This window comes from Malaclemys terrapin, chromosome 1 (genome assembly GCF_027887155.1).
Source record: "Malaclemys terrapin pileata isolate rMalTer1 chromosome 1, rMalTer1.hap1, whole genome shotgun sequence".
NCBI lineage: Eukaryota > Metazoa > Chordata > Testudines > Emydidae > Malaclemys > Malaclemys terrapin.
The window spans coordinates 341,093,572-341,110,339 of record NC_071505.1 but is presented as its reverse complement, the minus strand read 5'-3'; the positions used below and the strand labels follow the sequence as shown (position 1 = coordinate 341,110,339).

At 48.5% G+C, this 16,768-nt stretch overlaps 1 protein-coding gene across 5 annotated transcripts in view; it reads left to right on the top strand.

Annotated features, from left to right (window-relative positions):
* The window catches only part of FAM168A (family with sequence similarity 168 member A), a 343,581-nt gene that overhangs the window by 307,322 nt on the left and 19,491 nt on the right, over window positions 1–16,768 (top strand). For all 5 annotated transcript variants that reach the window (XM_054015869.1, XM_054015872.1, XM_054015870.1 and 2 more), the window contains one exon: window positions 12,147–12,289. In XM_054015869.1, the coding sequence (XP_053871844.1) occupies window positions 12,147–12,289 (143 nt within the window). The remainder of the gene's footprint in view (window positions 1–12,146; window positions 12,290–16,768) is intronic.

Genomic DNA, 16,768 nt, shown 5'->3' with positions numbered 1-16,768 from the left:
ATCCATAGGTGGTGTAATGGAAGCTGGGGGAGGCTAAGCCTCCCCAAACCTCGCAACGCCGGAGTGGGGGGCAGTGCTGGATTTGGGGCCCAAAAATCTCCCCCGCCACAACCCCGGGGCTGCAGCAGGAGCACAGAGCTTTACCGGTTTTGGGGTCACAGCGGTGAGGGGGGAGCAGGGGAAGGGGCAGAATGGGGATAGAGCCACGGGGGAAAGGGCGGAACTGGGGAATGGCTCCAAGCTCAGAGCTCCAGCCAGGATCTCTGCTGCTGTCCTGGCTGAGAGCTTGACCCAGGCCAGGGCTGAGCTCTCGGCCCCTTCTCCCCCAACCTGACTGGGACCACAGGGAGCTGAGAGCAGTGAGCAGGGGTGTGGCCTCGGCTGGAAGAGGTGGGGCAGGGGGCTAGCCTCCCCCAAGGGGGACCTTCACTTGCTGCCCCTGGTAAAATTATCACAATTAGGCTTTAAAATTAACACTGTTCTAAACACTGTTTCTAAAACTCACACACATCGTGCGTCATTGAAACTTGATTAAAGAAGATTTTAATCCACAAACCAGTACAAATTGTTCTGTTTTAATTTTTTCCAATTAATAAATACACCAGATTTAGATTACATCTGTCTAGAGTACTGTGTCATCTATTTTTTATTTTGAAGTAACAGCTAAATCAGTGAATCAGGAATCCTGAAACTCTGGCAGGTTTGAGTGATTACAGATCATAGCAGTAAAAACATGCAACGCGTAGCATTTCCACTTCCTCTAAATCCACATATAAATTTAATCAGGAATGAGATCTGATGCCAACTAATCACAGTCTAGTAGGTCTTTGTTAAAAGAATCTAGGCCAAAAGCAGTGAGAACGCTATTGTGGAGGAGAATGGTGGTGGTGAGTAAAAAGTTTGTGAATGGATTTGCTACGTACATAAAGAATTCTACCAGCCTTTAAAACAGCAGTTCCTGCCCCTTCCACTGATATGGTAAATGTGGAGGTGAATGGAAAGGTCGTTGCTTTAATAGGGCTTTTAAATGATTACACATTTAGTAATATCACTTTAAAGCTTTTTTCAATCTCACTTCCCCACTTTTAGTTTAGTTCCCATTGCTAGGCTAACCATGACCTGGGTCAATGTCTGGGATTCTTAATTGTGTTGCTAGATGCGGAACTGAAACATTAGCTAGATGGAAAGTGGCCCACTTTATTTTAAAAGCCAGCACTGCTGGCTCTTGGCACTTTTAAGCTGGAGGGCATTTGCTATGGAAACACAGGAGATTCTTCCTTTAGGCTGTTAGATTGTCTGTGTGAAATGAATGGGTTGTTTCAGTCCACTTCCTAGTGGGTAAGTGACACCCCACAATTAGTATAGTATAAGCATTGTTGTAGCCATGTCGGTCCCAGGATATTAGAGAGACGTGGGTGAGGGTATATCTTTTATTGGAGAGCTTCTGTTGATGAGAGAGACAAGCTTTCTAGCTTACACAGAGTTCTTCTTCACATCTGGGAAACTTACTCAGGTCACGTCTACACTTAAAATCTACACTGCGCTGCTGTAGCTCTTTAATGAAGATGCTCTACACCGACAGGAGAGAGCTGTCCTCTTAATCCACCTCCATAAGAGGCAGCAGCTATGTGGATGGGAGAAGCTCACCCATCGATGTAGAGTTGTCTACACTGGGGATTAGGTCAGTACAACTACGTCACTCAGGGATGTGGATTTTTCACACATGAGCGCAGAGGTGACGCGTGTGTGGGGAGACATGGGGTCATGTGCATCCCCAGATTTCTGCAAGTGCCGAGCTCTCCTTCTCCTGCTGCACCTCCCACCCGACATGTTTCCGGCTTGCTCAGCCCCTGTCCCTGGCAGCCGGGCCCGGGCAGGGGACGGAGGGGGCGGGATGGAGCCACTTCTCATACTGGGTGAGGATGGCCTAAGGTGGCCAGGTGCCCGTTTTCGACTGGAAAGTCCAGTCGAAAAGGGGACCTGGCAATGTCCGATCAGATCTACTGACTGGACACCCAAAGTTCAGTTACTGTGGGCAAGGGAGGCAGGGAGGCGCTGGGTCATTACCTATTCAGCCAGGGGCGGCTGCAGTTCCCAGCCCTCACTCTGCCGGCAAATCCCTCCTGACCTGGGCAGGAGGAGTGGGAGGGGAAAAGCAGTGAGTGACAGTGGGGAGGGCGGGGAAGAGGAGTGTGGAGGTGGTGGGCCTTTGGGGGAAGAGGCAGAGGAGCGGAGGTTCCGGCACTCCGGCTTGAGTGCCCGTTTTTAAAATATTATCAAGTTGGCAACCCTAGGGTGGCCGCTTTGGGTTGCTGCCTCTGTGCAGTACAGCAGCTGGCTGAGGAGGCGGTGGTGGCCTGCCCCTTCCGCTCCCAACCCGGGCCTGGCTGCCAGGAAGTGGGACCAAGTGAGCCAGAAACGTGGTGGCGAGGCGGGGTTCCGGCTCACGCTGCCCCTGTCCCCCGCAGTTGGGCCTGGGTGGGGAGGTGGAGGGGGCAGGCCACCGCCACCTCCCCAGCCGGGCTCTCGCAGACACAGAGGCAGTGACCCTGAGCAGCCACTCTCAGGTCGTATGAGAAGAGGGTCCATCCTGCCCACTCCACTCCCTGCCCAGGCCCATCTGCCAGGGACAGAGGCCGAACAAGCCGAAAACATGCCGGAGGAGGAGGTGCAGCAGGAGAAGGACAGAGCCCTCTGCCCACAGGTAACTCTGGTGGGGAGAGTGCGGCAGCCCCAGGCCAGGCTCAGGATGCGGGGGTCGCTGGAAAAGGTGCCAGGAGCAAGTTCCCTGGCCTCTGCTCAGCCCGAGTTCAGGGCATTGCCCACGCTGCTCCTCCTGCTGAGGTGTCCGTGAGGGCGCGGGATCTCCGGAGACATTGTGGTGCTGTGAGTCCCCCGGGGCCAGGCCCAGCCCAGAGGCATGAGCTCCCCACTTCTGTGGCGCCAGCCCCCCAGGAGCCAGCAGGATTGGCTGCCCTGACCCAGGGAGGTGGGGCAGACCTGTGCCCCCCATTTACATTATGTCCCCTCAGTATCAGCAGGCACGAGTCGTCTGCCTGAGCAATGTAGTTATACCAATGCAGGTCTGTAGTGTAGACCTGACCTCAGCGTGTCACAATTAGCAGTTTTATTGATAGTCTCAGCAGAGACTGAGGGCCTGTCTACACTCACAGCACTGCAGTGGCACCGCTGCACCGCTGTAGCACTTAGTGAAGATTCTACCTACACTGATGAGAGAGCTTCTCGTGCTGGTAGTGGTACTCCACCTCCTTGAAAGGTGGTAGCTATATCAACAAGGGAAGCTCTCCCATTCATATAGCGCTCTCTACATGGGGGTTTAGATCAGTATAAGTACGTCACTCAGGGGGGGTGATTATACGGACCTAAGTTTGTAGTGTAGACCAGGGCTGAGAACTGAATGGGCCCTGATGACTGAGGGCTGGTCTACACTGAAAAGTTACATGGGCATGGCTCCTTCTCTCCAGGCTGTGCAAAATCCACACCCCTGAGAGACCTAGTTAAACCAACCCAACACCCAGTGTAGACGGTGCCAGGTCGATCTAGGCCTAGTCTACATTAAAAGGTTAGGTTGACCCAGGGTGTGAAAAATCCACACCCCTGAATAGTGTTGTTAAGCCAACCTAACCCCTGGTGTAGACAGCACTAGCTCAATGGAAGAATCCTTCAGTCGACCTACCGCCTCTCAGAGAAGTGGATTACCTCTGCCCATAAGAGGGTTCTCCCGTCGGCATAGGTAGTATCTACATGGAAGGGGTGCAACTATGCCACTGTAGCATTTCAATTGTAGACAAGCCCCTAGTTACCACTTCTGGGGGAGGTGGATTAACTATGCTGACGGGGGAACCCCTCCCATCACTGTAGTATGTGTCTACACTGAAATGCTCCAGCGGCACGGCTGCAGGTGTACTGCTGTAGCATTTTAAGTGTAGGCATAGCTTGAAGCTCCCCCTCCATCCCTAGAAATGGTCCCTCCAAGCCAGAGCTTTGGCACATTAGCAGGGAAAGAATGGATGAGGATTACTTTGTCATTTACAAATCATACCTGTGCATCCCCTTTCCATGCTTCCATCTTAGCTTTAAGAAGTTTTTACTCCCACATACGCACATTTCTGTAGGTCAGAGAAAAGATCATGGATATTCTGCCATTTATTAACATGTTTGTTCCAAATTACAGGGATCAGAAAGCATTTAGAGGCTGTTTGCTAGTCCCATAAAGTGTGCTATTATCTACAAGCTGTTTTAGGGTTGTGAGGATAAGATGGAATATTAATGGAACTGAAATCTTGTCCTTTAATTGCTGTTGTGAACATCGACAGATTAAATTTTCACTGTGTCAGAATTTTTTGATGTGTAATCACTTTTTAAGAGGCTCCACTTTTCCACTCTGCTGTTTTCAAACTGTGCTGCAACTCATCAGTCTTCTGTGTTAGATTATCTATTTTTGATGTTGCACGGGCTTTATAAATATGATTTCTAATGTTCACAAAAATTAGGCATTCCAGTGAGAGTCAGACACTGCAGGCAAGCACTGGGGCAGTCTTTTCACATGCACCTCTTCAGTCCTTATCTGCAGTACCTCCTTGCTCATCTGATTTTTCGAGTCCCCTGCACAGTTCTGTCTACTATTCTGACTTGCAAGCACTCCTCTTTATTCTAGTCCTTAGCTACACCTCAGCATAGACTAAATGTGATGCAGACCTTTGTGGTGGTTTTGTGAGATGAACACATTTCCATGGACGATATTAAGACTCTCAAACTCATTTGTGACCTAAGTCAGGTTTGTACTGAGGTGAAAGGCTAGAGTGCATAGAGACTTATTAGACTGCCTTAAAAAAGAACTTAAAGCACAGCTGTAAGGCTTTCTAGAATTCCCCCACTAATTTACCATTAAGTACAAATGATTCAGTCAAAACTTCACACACATGACCTTCATTTTAAGTGTCTGTGTAACCCTTTAACCCTAAAGGGAGAAAATCAGCATAGAATTCCGGTACCCTTACACCCTTTTTTACAGGAATCCAATAATTTCCTCTGTCCTGGCTGTTCTCTATATATCTCAGAACTTTGTTTACTTTTTTTACTGCTGTTATGCACTATAAGGCAAAGAGCATTTTTACAGAAGAATTGGTATGGCAAGTGAGGGGGTGGGCAGGGTCTTGTGCTCAGCAGGGGCACTGCTATCAAAGTGAAGTTTGAGAGGAGGAGGAGGTAGAAGATCCACTGCTATATGCAGCCGAGTCTAGCCTTTCAGCTGAAATGACTGAACTCTCAGCATACTTCTTTGAAGAGAGAAAATCAGGCATTGGAATCCATGCTTCCAGTGTTGGTTGAGAATGTTTTTCTTAGGCAAGTGTCATTTCTCTCCATCTGACAAATTTCCAGTCTTCAGTATGGCCAACTTCGAACATTTAAAAATGCGAGTCGGAGCCCCCAAAACCAGGATGATTTTTAAAAGAATGGGTGGGACTTTTTTATTTCCCTTCTGGTGTCTGAACCTTTAAGGTGCACGTTTGCCAGCTTTTCTCTGCAACCACAAGGGATGGAAACTGACTTTTTGAAAAAGGGAAAGCTGAGATTGTCATGTGATTCCAGGAGCTAGGCATTTAAGAAAAAATGCCAAGTCTCGTGAGACTAGTTGGCAACACTGAAGTAGTCTAAGGTCAAGAATTTATATATGGTGAGCAGTAGCAGAATTTAGAAAAGTCAGTCTGCCTGCCATTGTTGAGAATACCCAGGTGAAAACTCAGCTGATACAGTCCTGCTTTCTCCCCCTCTCCCAGGAAAGTGTAAATGTTTCTTCTGCATATTTGTCTACAAAAAATGTTGCTTCTTTGAAAAATCTCTTTCGTTCATTACCCACCAGCCCAACAACTTTTTAACTCTGGAACACATGTGAATGGCTCATAGGACAAAGGATTGGCATTTATTATAAATAGCAAATTAACCATGTGTTCCTTGTGTTGAAATGTAATGTGGCACCGCTTTCAGTAAAATGTATTTCTGAACCTCCAAGGTTGCAGCTAATTAGCCTTGTAAAAAGGAGAATTGGACAAAGCCAGAGTCTCTCTGCTTTTTTTTTAAATGGACAGGAGATTAAAATGATTTATTGTGTCAGTATCACTGATCTAAAATTAGTGGATCATATGCTGAATTGATAAGCGGTGCACTTTCTACAAAGGGCTATTTCCCCGGTGAGGCTATGGAGAAATCCACCCTGGATCACCCAGACTTTGCCCTCCAAAGGCTGGGTTCTTCGTGGCTTCTCAGAAGTTTTGAGGGCTGCACTGAATTTTCATAAAGCACAAGAGGCTGCAGCCGCCATTGTCTAGGGTTACCATATTTCAGCGAGCAAAAAAGAGGACGGGAGAAGCCCTGCCCTAGCCCCGCCCCTGCCCCTCCCACTTCCCGCCCCCCCTGACCTCCCAACCCTCCCCCCGTTCCTTGTCCCCTGACTACCCCCTCCTGGGACCCCTGCCCCTAACTGCCCCCCAGGACTATCTAAGCCTCCCTGCCTCTTGTCCCCTGACTGCCCCAACCTTTATCCACACCCCCACCCCCAGACAGACCCCTGGGACTCCCACGCCCCATCCAACCACTCCCCACCCCCTGACAGCCCCCCCCCCCAGAACTCCCAACCCATCTAAACCCCTCTGCTCCCTGTCCCGACTGCTCCGATCCCTCTCCCCACTCCTGCCCCCTGACAGCTCCCCCCCAGAACTCCCAACCCATCTAAACCCCTCTGCTCCCTGTCCCCTGACTGCTCCGATCCCTCTCCGCACTCCTGCCCCCTGACAGCCCCCCCCAGAACTCCCAACCCATCTAAACCCTTCTGCTCCCTGTCCCCTGACTGCTCCGATCCCTCTCCCCACTCCTGCCCCCTGACAGCTCCCCCCCAGAACTCCCAGCCCCCTACCCCCCCGCTCCTTGTCCCCTGACTGCCCCCTCCTGGGACCCCTGCTCCTAACTGCCCTCCAGAACCCCACCCCCTACCTAAGACTCCCTGTTCCTTGTCCCCTAACTGCCCCCTCCTAAGACCCCCCCCCCCCAACTGCCCACCAGGACCCTACCTGTACCCTGACTGCCCAAAACTTTCTCCACTCCCCCCAAAAAGCCCCCCCTCGTTTCTTGACTGCCCCCTCCAGAACCTCCCTGCCCCTTCTCCTGCCCCCCTTACCCTGCTGCTCAGAACAGGGTGTTGGGCTCTGTGCGAGCCGGACACGTGGCTGAGCTCCCCAGCACAACAAAACCCGGTCCCTGGCCCGGACCGGGTTGCAGGAGAGAGCTGCCCTTGTATCAGCACAAAGTGCTCTCGCTCCCGTTTTGCTACGCTGCATGGCAGTAACCGCTCCCAGTTGCAAAAGGGGAGGGCTGCACTTTGTGCTGAGACACTTGCTCAGAATGCAGGGCGGAGCTCCTCTCCAGCTGCTCCGGAGTCCAGCCCGGGACTTCCCTGCAGCCCTCCCAGCCGCTCCGGGGGAGGGGGGAAATCCCGGACATTGTGAGTGCTTTACAAATTCCCCCCGGACGCTATTTTTAGCACAAAAAGGAGGACGAATGGTAACCCTACCATTGTCAGTCATGTCAGGTGCATCCCTTGGAGACTGCCAGTCTCTGCATGTAATGTTCCAGGTGAGCCAAATAGCCTTTGCTTAAATGATGGTGCATTGCATGCTGGGATGAGTCTTTGTGGGCCATGCCTCTGTCTGAAAGATGGAGGTAACCACAAGACACACTGTTGAATTCAGTCAAACACAGCATGTCAGACACACATGGGCCACTTGTGTCCTAGAATACAGACATGGCCCCATTTTTCCTGCTTTGTCATTCTGGTAGGACAAAGCAGGCAGAAAGCTGACTTACCTGGCTGGGTTGGGAAATCCCCAGAGGTGTAAAAACCACTTTAGGGGAGGAGGGGAGATGCAGAATAGGTGCTGTTCTCATGGGGTTCTAGTAAAATTGAGCCCAACCCTGTTTTCATCTGTCCATGACAGAGAAGCTTCCTTCTGAAGCAGGGCAGACCCAATAAACTCCCTGTGGAGATTTTACTCTGTTTTTCCTAACAGCTCCTCTGGATCCAGTGTTTGTCTGCACATAAAAGAGATGATGCTTCTTTTAAGAAGTGTCTTTCATCCCTCAGTGATTGCAGCACTATTGGAGTAATGTTCCTGGCTCGCGCTCTCTCTCTCTCTCTCTCTCTCTCTCTCTCTGAAGGGCCCTGCCAGCTGTGGGAGCAATGCAGTTCAGGGTCAGGGGACAGGATTGCAGCACCCCTGTAGGGGAGTCTACACACCATGTACCCAGGTGGAACCTAGCTCCATGTGAGCTCACTGTTCCCCAGGGGTGGGGGGTGCTAGGTCAGAGCATGCTCAACTACACAGATCAGTTAGCCATTGACACCTGATAGCATGATGGGCAACAGTGCCATGGCAGCCCTGAGGATGCCATCCTGTTCGTGGAGCGGCTCCAGAGCCCCCCGGCTGCACAAGGAGAGACGTTTCTATCCCATACTTCCACAAGACAGCCCTGTGCCAAGCCTCGTTGTTCTGGCTTGCTGCGTAAGACAGGATTTGCCTCTGTAAGCGGAGGGGGCAGGTTCCCTTTTCTGGACTCCAGCCGCACAAGGAGCAAATGGCTGTGGTTCTTAACAGCAATAGAGCAGGCTCACTGCTTTTGTCAATAGTGCAAATGGATGGCAGGGAGCAGGGCTGGTACAAAAGGTATCTGAGAAACGCCCTGTAAAATATGGTGATCTTTGTAGATACACTCCCCGTTTAGTCACCATAATCAAGCCCACAAATCCCCTATTACGGTCTGTCATATGTGGGGGAATCAGCAGCTTCAGCATAGCTGGAAGTCAGCACTTTTCCATATTTGTCAGGTGCAGCTGCTTACATTTCAGGTCTTTGTTTAAAATAGGCTTCTGTTAATTGCAGACTTAAAGGGGAGAATAAGGCAATCGTGACACTGATGGGGTTCAACAGTGCTTCAGTTGCAAGATAAGGAAAACAAATTATTCAGTGTACAGTCTTGTCCTGCCAAATCTGTGCGGCTAGAAACATAAAAATAAGTTATGCAATGGATAGATGCTAATTAGAACGGTGCGTCAGCTGCATAGAGCAGACAGAACTGCATACAGACTCGTCGGCAAGCCAGTTGTCATTGAGAGCTGGCTCCTCCTGCCATTGAGGTCAGTAAGAGCTTTGTCTTTGACTTCACTGGGTATGTCTACTCTGCCATTACAAACCCACAGCTGGCCCGTGCCAGCTGACTTAGGCTTGCAGGGCTCAGGCTACGGGGTTGTTTCATTGCAGCGTAGAGGTCTGGGCTCGGGCTGGAGCCCAGACTCCAGGACCCTATGAGGTGTGAGGGTCCCAGATCTCAGACTGCAGTCCAAGCCCAGAAGTGCAATGAAAGAGACCCGCAAGCCCAAGTCAGCCGGCCCGGGCCAGCCGCGGGTTTGTAATCGTAGTGTAGACACAGACCAGTGCAAGAGACATTGGGCCCTTCTTGCTTATTATTGCACACTTCACATGCTGTGCTGATAGGTGACAATAGTTGTGGCCTCCAATTTGCATTTGATTTCTAAGAGTTTTATTCCTGCATTTGAATTATGAAAGCAACAGCACCCATTTTATTATATTATAAAATGCCTTTAAAAAAACCCCACACAGCTCGATCCATGAAGTGAAATCAGCACACTAGTCATGTTGGCATTGTGCATATTTCTGGCATCAGGGTTCATCAGGAAGAGCAGTAATGCTCTTGCACTTCTGTAGCACTCTTCTTGCCGAGATCTCCAAGTGCGTTGCAAACATAAGGCCTGATCTTGAAGTCAGTGGGAGCTGAGGGCTTTGCATCTCTTGAGAGATGTTCAGGACCTTAATAGATTGGGTCCATCGTACGCATTGCTCAATTGCCCTGTGAGGTTGGGAGCAATATGCCCACTTGACAGATTGGGAAACCATCAATGGAAACTTCCGGCCCAATCTGATGATTTTAGGCATTAAAAGGCGGCTCATCACTTTAATGTCTAACCCGTTATTTGGGTTCATATAGTATAGTCCACCGAGGACATTGTGCTGCACCCTCCTGTTTGCCTTCCCCTGCTTCTGCAAAGCTTTGCTTGCCTTTGTTGTTATGATGTGTGAGCATTAGTAGTCAGGTTACCGTTGGAAGTGTACGAACCCACTTCTGTTTGCGTAGTCCAGCTCTAACATATAACATTGAACAGGGTATTGTTCTCTGAGTAACATTATGAACCTAGATTAGAGTACATTACCTAGTGGGAACAGTCCGTAGCATGGTTTGATTAGCATGCTTGTCAGAATAAGATCCCCATCAATACTGCTGGGTTTAAACACTGCTATGTAGCCACGTAGGGTGACCAGATGTCCCGATTTTATAGGGACAGTCCCGATTTTTGGGTCTTTTTCTTAAATCGGCTCCTATTACCCCCCCACCCCCGTCCCGATTTTTCACATTTGCTGTCTGGTCACCCTAAGCCACAGCCTGGGTTCACATTGAGCTTCTAAATCTTAATGAAGATGAATGGTTAGAGCAGTGGATTCACAACAGCTTTCAGACATCTTAATTGTTCACATTGAAAGGTTCAGCGCTAGGGAAGGACAAGAAAGATTCAGCCCTTCCTCTCCAGCAGTGTTATCACAAGCTTTCCAGTCACTACTTGGTGGCATAAACACTTAAAATAGTCTCGTGCAATCTAGAATCCCCAACAATTACATTATTGATTTAACCATCCAGCAGACAATGGGAGAGGACAAAAGCTTCCAGATTGGGGAGAAAATTACTTGAAATATATATATTGTCTTGAAGGACATTTTGAGTTCTGACGCAATCCCCTCAAGTCATGCCCGGTTTTTTAACCCTGTGAGTACTGGCATTTCCCAGGGATGACACCACATGAATGCTTCTGAAGACATGAAAACGTAACTGTTTGGACAGTTGGGGATATGTTAGAGCCGCATTTTTCAGACTATTATCTGCATCACCTTCCCCCAGCCAAGGAAAGAAAAACCCCACAAGGACTTAAGCTGCCATACAGTGGGGTGTACTGTACACCTCCATGCCCCGGATTTGGGGAATCTGTCCCCGTGTTCTGAAACCTATTGTTCTAAGGACCCATAATGGGTTCACATTCCAGAACCGTTCAGAAATCCTTATATGGCATCATAGCCAGACTCAAACAAGTTAATAAAAATGACATGGTGGTTAAAAAATCCAAGTCTGACCCTAGCCATGTCTCCCCTAATGGGACAGCAGTGTATAGGCAACAGTGTAACATCCCCTTTAGACTTGTACACCCTTTGGGCCAGCGCTGTCATTTATTGTGTTTGTACAGTGCCAGGCACAATGGTGACCCTGACTGGGTTGAGGCTTCTGGAACAGAAACATTTAATAATGATAGGGAGACATGTCTTTAATATGTAGCCCATGTGCCTTCCTCCACCATGGTCCCAGAAACAGGGCATTGTTCCCTGCAGTCAGCGGGAAGAGGCTGATCTCCAGCTGTTGTGATCCCAAAGCAGTGGCTGGGCAGTCAGTAGATCTGTCGGTCTCCAGCCAGGAACCAGCATCGCTATGTTGCTCCCCAAACTGACTCAGAGTGAGGAGTTTTACCTCAGCTGTCCTGACCGTCGGTGCAGTGTCTCCAGGCCAAGCGCCCCAAAGGAATGGCATTGGGAGATGGAACCTATTATAATTATTTAGTAACTGTATTACCCTGAAGCTCCAGTCAGGATCAGGGCCCCATTGTGCTGGACGCTGGACATATTAGACAGCATCCCTACCCCAAAGAGCAATTCGGTTTAGTGTGGCCTCGTCTAGCTCACACAGCTGCAGATCACACTGTGTTCCACCACTCAGAGCCCCCCTAATTCTTTGTTGATATGGAAATTGTCCTTCATGCTGAGCCAGTGTTTGCTCTAGACTCGTAATGAGTGGCTTCTGCATCCCTAGGACCACTAGTGGCTGTGTATCTTTTATGGCACTCTAAACATTGAGTGAAAATGGTGTTCTCAGCATGGTTTAAATTGCTAATGCGCCAGCAGCTGTCTCCCGTAAGCTTAAATCATGGCACTAATGCAAGCTGTTTTTGCTTTTAACAGGGTACACCGCTGGGACTCCATACAAAGTCCCACCTACCCAGAGTAACAATGCACCACCTCCCTATTCTCCATCTCCAAATCCTTACCAAACTGCTATGTACCCCATCAGAAGTGCCTATCCGCAGCAGAACCTGTATGCCCAGGTACGTGTCTAGCAAACTACAGAAAAAAATAGCAGGAAAAGCTTGTGTATCATCCAAGTAACTGAGAACATATTACTGGTGTAGATACTATGTTTCAGACTATGTTAATTCACCTGTTTCTATCTTGTATCTATACCATCTGTGCAAACTTCAAACCACAGCCTATAAGCTTGGACCTGGTCAGTATGTGGGTGGGAGACCTCCACAAAAAGCCTTCTGTAGATGTTGGAGGAAGTGGGTGAGATTCTGTGGCCTGCGTTGTGCAGGAGGTCAGACTCGATGATCATAATGGTCCCTTCTGACCTTAAAGTCTATGAGTCTATGAATCTATAAGTGATGCTGGTGGTGCTGCCTAGCAGGGTGGACCTACCTCTGAATGATATCTGCTGGGGTTGTCTTTTACACTTACGTAGCTTGTCATGTCAGTGATTTGGATTTTACTGCTCTGTGGTGCTCTCTGCTCTGAGTCAGTACTGAACCAAGCCACTCTAATTCTAAGAAGCATTATGCTGCTGGCGGATGCTGTCTTTTGGATGAGATCTTTACCACCTGTGGTCATTGGCCCTGTGCGGCTTTTTGTTAGTGTTAAAGGTGTTCACTAATGCTGCATGCATCCAGCAGGCTTTGGTTTGAATGGGCTCTAAGAACCAAACCCAACAGGCTGGTGCACAAGGAGCAGCAACAAATCAACTCTTGACAATTCACTTTCAAGGAATCTCCCCTCTTTTCCCCAGAAACCTTTGTCCCTGGTTCAGTCACCGGCCTTTCTCGGCAGTCCCTGGCACACCCTGCTTCAGTGTTAGACATGCCCCAGGGAGCTGTGGCTTTACTCCTCTTTTTGTCTTGGGCTGTGTGTTTCCTCTGTGGCTCTCCTCAGTTGTCACTGCAATGGGTGGCTGCTTCCCCCATCCTTGTGCAGGGGGCAGGACCTCAGGGACAGCTAGATGCTGTGCAAACCTCATCAGCACACCTGTGCTAAATTTCAACCTTTCATATTGTATGCTCAGCAAATGTGCATAGTAGAAGTACAGTCACTGCATCCTAGCCCTGTCCCCATAGCAGCTAGTTAAAGCCAACAAGATGAACCAGAACAAGATAAGCCCTGATTCTGATATCACTTCAACCTGTTTTACTCTGGTAGTTAATGGAGTTACTCTAGGTTTACACAGGGATAAATGAGATCCGAATCAGCCCCACGGGATTTAAAATACTGAAAATCAGCCCTTAAAGTAAAAAGAACAGGAGTACTTGTGGCACCTTAGAGACTAACACATTTATTAGAGCATAAGCTTTCGTGGACTACAGCCCACTTCTTCGGATAGTGGGCTGTAGTCCATGAAAGCTTATGCTCTAATAAATGTGTTAGTCTCTAAGGTGCCACAAGTACTCCTGTTCTTTTTGCGGATACAGACTAACACGGCTGCTACTCTGAAACCAGCCCTTAAAGTGTTAGGGAGTTGTAGCCTAGGATCAGGGAGTTGTGCCCTCCCCAGCTGTGCATGTGAGGGCGAGAATGAGTGACCCGCAGAGCATGCTGCTGCCCAACCATAATGCAGAACTTGCCTTAGCGCTCTCACAACAGCCGCAAAGGACAAGGACGAGGAGGTGCCCAAGCTAATGATTTTTATCCACATGTGAACTCAATTCTCATGCATTTACCCAGTGTTAGTACAGTGGTGAACACAGAATGGATGCAGTGTGTATGTTAAAGGTCTTTTTCATGGCTGGCTGGCTGCTTTCTTTTCAGTATGTTAGACCAAGGCTGCTTGTCTGTTGGCCGAGCTGTAGAGTTCTCCAGATTTTCTCCCATCACGAGTATGACTGTAGAAATGGGGTCTTTATTACTCTGCCCTATAAAGGACCTGGGACCATTTGCTGATTTCTAAAACACTGTAACTGCAGTAGAGCAGCTGGCTAGGCCAGAGGAAGAATTTGTGCAGGGTGAAGGAGAGAAATGGGGGGAAGTCAGTATTTGTAGTATAAGACATACAAGAATTGATCAAATGCCAAGTCAATGGTTACACTCCCACCAGGCTGTACGTCCAGAACAACATGTCTGACTTCCGGGTTCTCCAATTCCAAGGCTGTCTGTGCTAGCCTTTGTTTCTGATCTTCCCCACCATTGCTAGTTCCAGGTCAGCTCCAAGAGGGTGGTAATGGTGGGAGCATCAGTGTAGATGGGGGCCAGACTGAGGCTACCCAACCCAGTAACACATACATTGGTGACCATTGGACCTTGTCTACCCTAGTGCCTCCACCATCACTATCTCCTGGGGAGCTGCCTTGGGGGCACATTTTTCAGAACAAAGCCTATGTAGACAAGACACAAACACTCATCCCACTTCCTCCACATGTCTTTTTTTATGGAACTCAAATAAACTCCTCCGTGTTCATTCAGAGCTACTGCCTCCGCGTATGTATCCGGACTGGGATTTTCCAACGTGAATGGCGATTTTCTGGGCCTGACTTGGGACACCTTAAAGGGGCCCGATGGTCAGAAAGTGCTTATCACCCACCCTCTGAAAACCAAGTTGGGCACCCAAAGTTACTAGCCACTTTGGAAAATCTGGTGCCTGACAACCTCCCCTAGTATCTGTATGTTACTTAGTGAAACTAGGGCATCTTCTCTTCTCATTTTTTACATCCTAACATTTCATTTCTTCACGCTGACTTTTACATAAGCCAGTTTAGACATAATATGTCCCTGTCCCCCTGTCATTCTCCTTGGTATTGTGACCCCCTGCTCCCAACTGTGTATCATCCTCACATGAATGCCACTATCCTATGTCCACTCTCCTGCTTACTGACATACAAAGAACAACATTTCTCCCAACACTCAGCCTGTAGCACTACACCAGTGACATCCCTATCTGCCAAATTGCTTCTGTACACAGCCTTACCCTCTGTGTTTGTATTCAGTGCAGTGGCTCAGTACTAACATACTGACCTTAAAGTGTAATCATCTCTGTATGGCATGCATTAAATCCATGGATTGCACTCATTCCCCTTCACAGTGAAGAAGGATGTTTTTGTTAAGGTGATCTGCAAAGGGATGGGGGGAAATTGGAGCGTGTCTCCTCTTTTGTGTTTTTGATATATGAAGGTGACCTCAAAGGTTGAGAGATTTTTTGTTTTGTTTTTTTAAATCTACTTGTTCTTTGCATTAGAAATTCAGGTCTTGTCTACCCTGGAAGGCTGTATAGAGATGGGCAAACTAGTGGGATTATGACATCATGGAAGGCTGAAAGCCAAGCAGTTGAGAAAGGAAAGGATTTTTTAGCCAGACTCTTTTAAACTTCATTTTTTAATACCAGTTTAAAACTCCAGTGCAAATAAGGCCTTTGGAATGGGAGAAAGGATGGTCTTTGTTAAGGATTCAACAAGCTACCCTTTCTGGGGAACTCACAATACACATGGAGATCTCCAACAAGTCTCCAAGCAAAATCAACAAACATACCAGACTTGACATTCTCAATTTTTCCTGTGACCTAAAAAAAATAAAATAAAGTAAAAACGAAGTACAAAATGATGAAACTTTCATCCCTTCTTACATCATAAAGAAGGGGGAGAAAAGATACTAAACCTTTTTTTCCACATTGCAGGTCACTGTTAAACATATCTATGAAAATTCCAAATTCCTCTCCCCCTGCTGATGTCAGGTGGGCTCCACACAGTTAGAATGTGAGATCCGATTAAATTGCAAATTTCTCATTCCCAACAGAGCTGGTGGTGAAGCCATTAATGGAGCCTTCACTGATTGATTGATTTTTACCACAGACTGAAGATCCCCTGTGGGTTTGGTGCATGTAGCTAGACCGTTGATAATGATATAGGTCCTGGCAGGTAACTCAGTGGACTTTCTTTTTGGTGCCACTTCTGTATCTTGGAAGCCAGTTGTGGCTTTGGGTCACATAATTGCCCTGCGCTAAGGGCGGCCGAGGATCTAAATTGTCACTTGGAGAGTTATAATCTGCTTCCCTGCCTGCTCCGGGTGCCGGGGGAAGTAATGTATCCCAGCCCTGTTCCTGGCACCCCTTACTCCTTGGGGTGTGGATGCAGCTGTAGGCTCATCCCATTCCCTTCTTCTTCTCCCACCTTCATGGGAAGGGATATAGCTCCCCTGCTATGCTGCTGTCGGCAGTATAGGATGGCTGGCACAAGGGAGCAAGAGGGAAGTGCCTTATCTGCCTGAGCAGACACACAGGATGGCCACAGTGTGTGTGTGTGTGTGTGTGTGTGTTGAACTGGGTTCACTTTATGGACGATTAATTTTTTTAAAAGATCTTTGCTGGAGACCGGGTAAATTCTGCCCCCCATCTTCCATTCCATCCCCATCAACTCTTCACTTCCTCCCACCTTTCCCAGCTCAGGTACCATAGTGATGCGGGGGGTAAGAAACTAGATACAGCTGAACACAATTCTGCCATGTTTCTTAGGAAATACTTTGTTTCTCTGAGCATGTACTGGCTATTCTTAGCC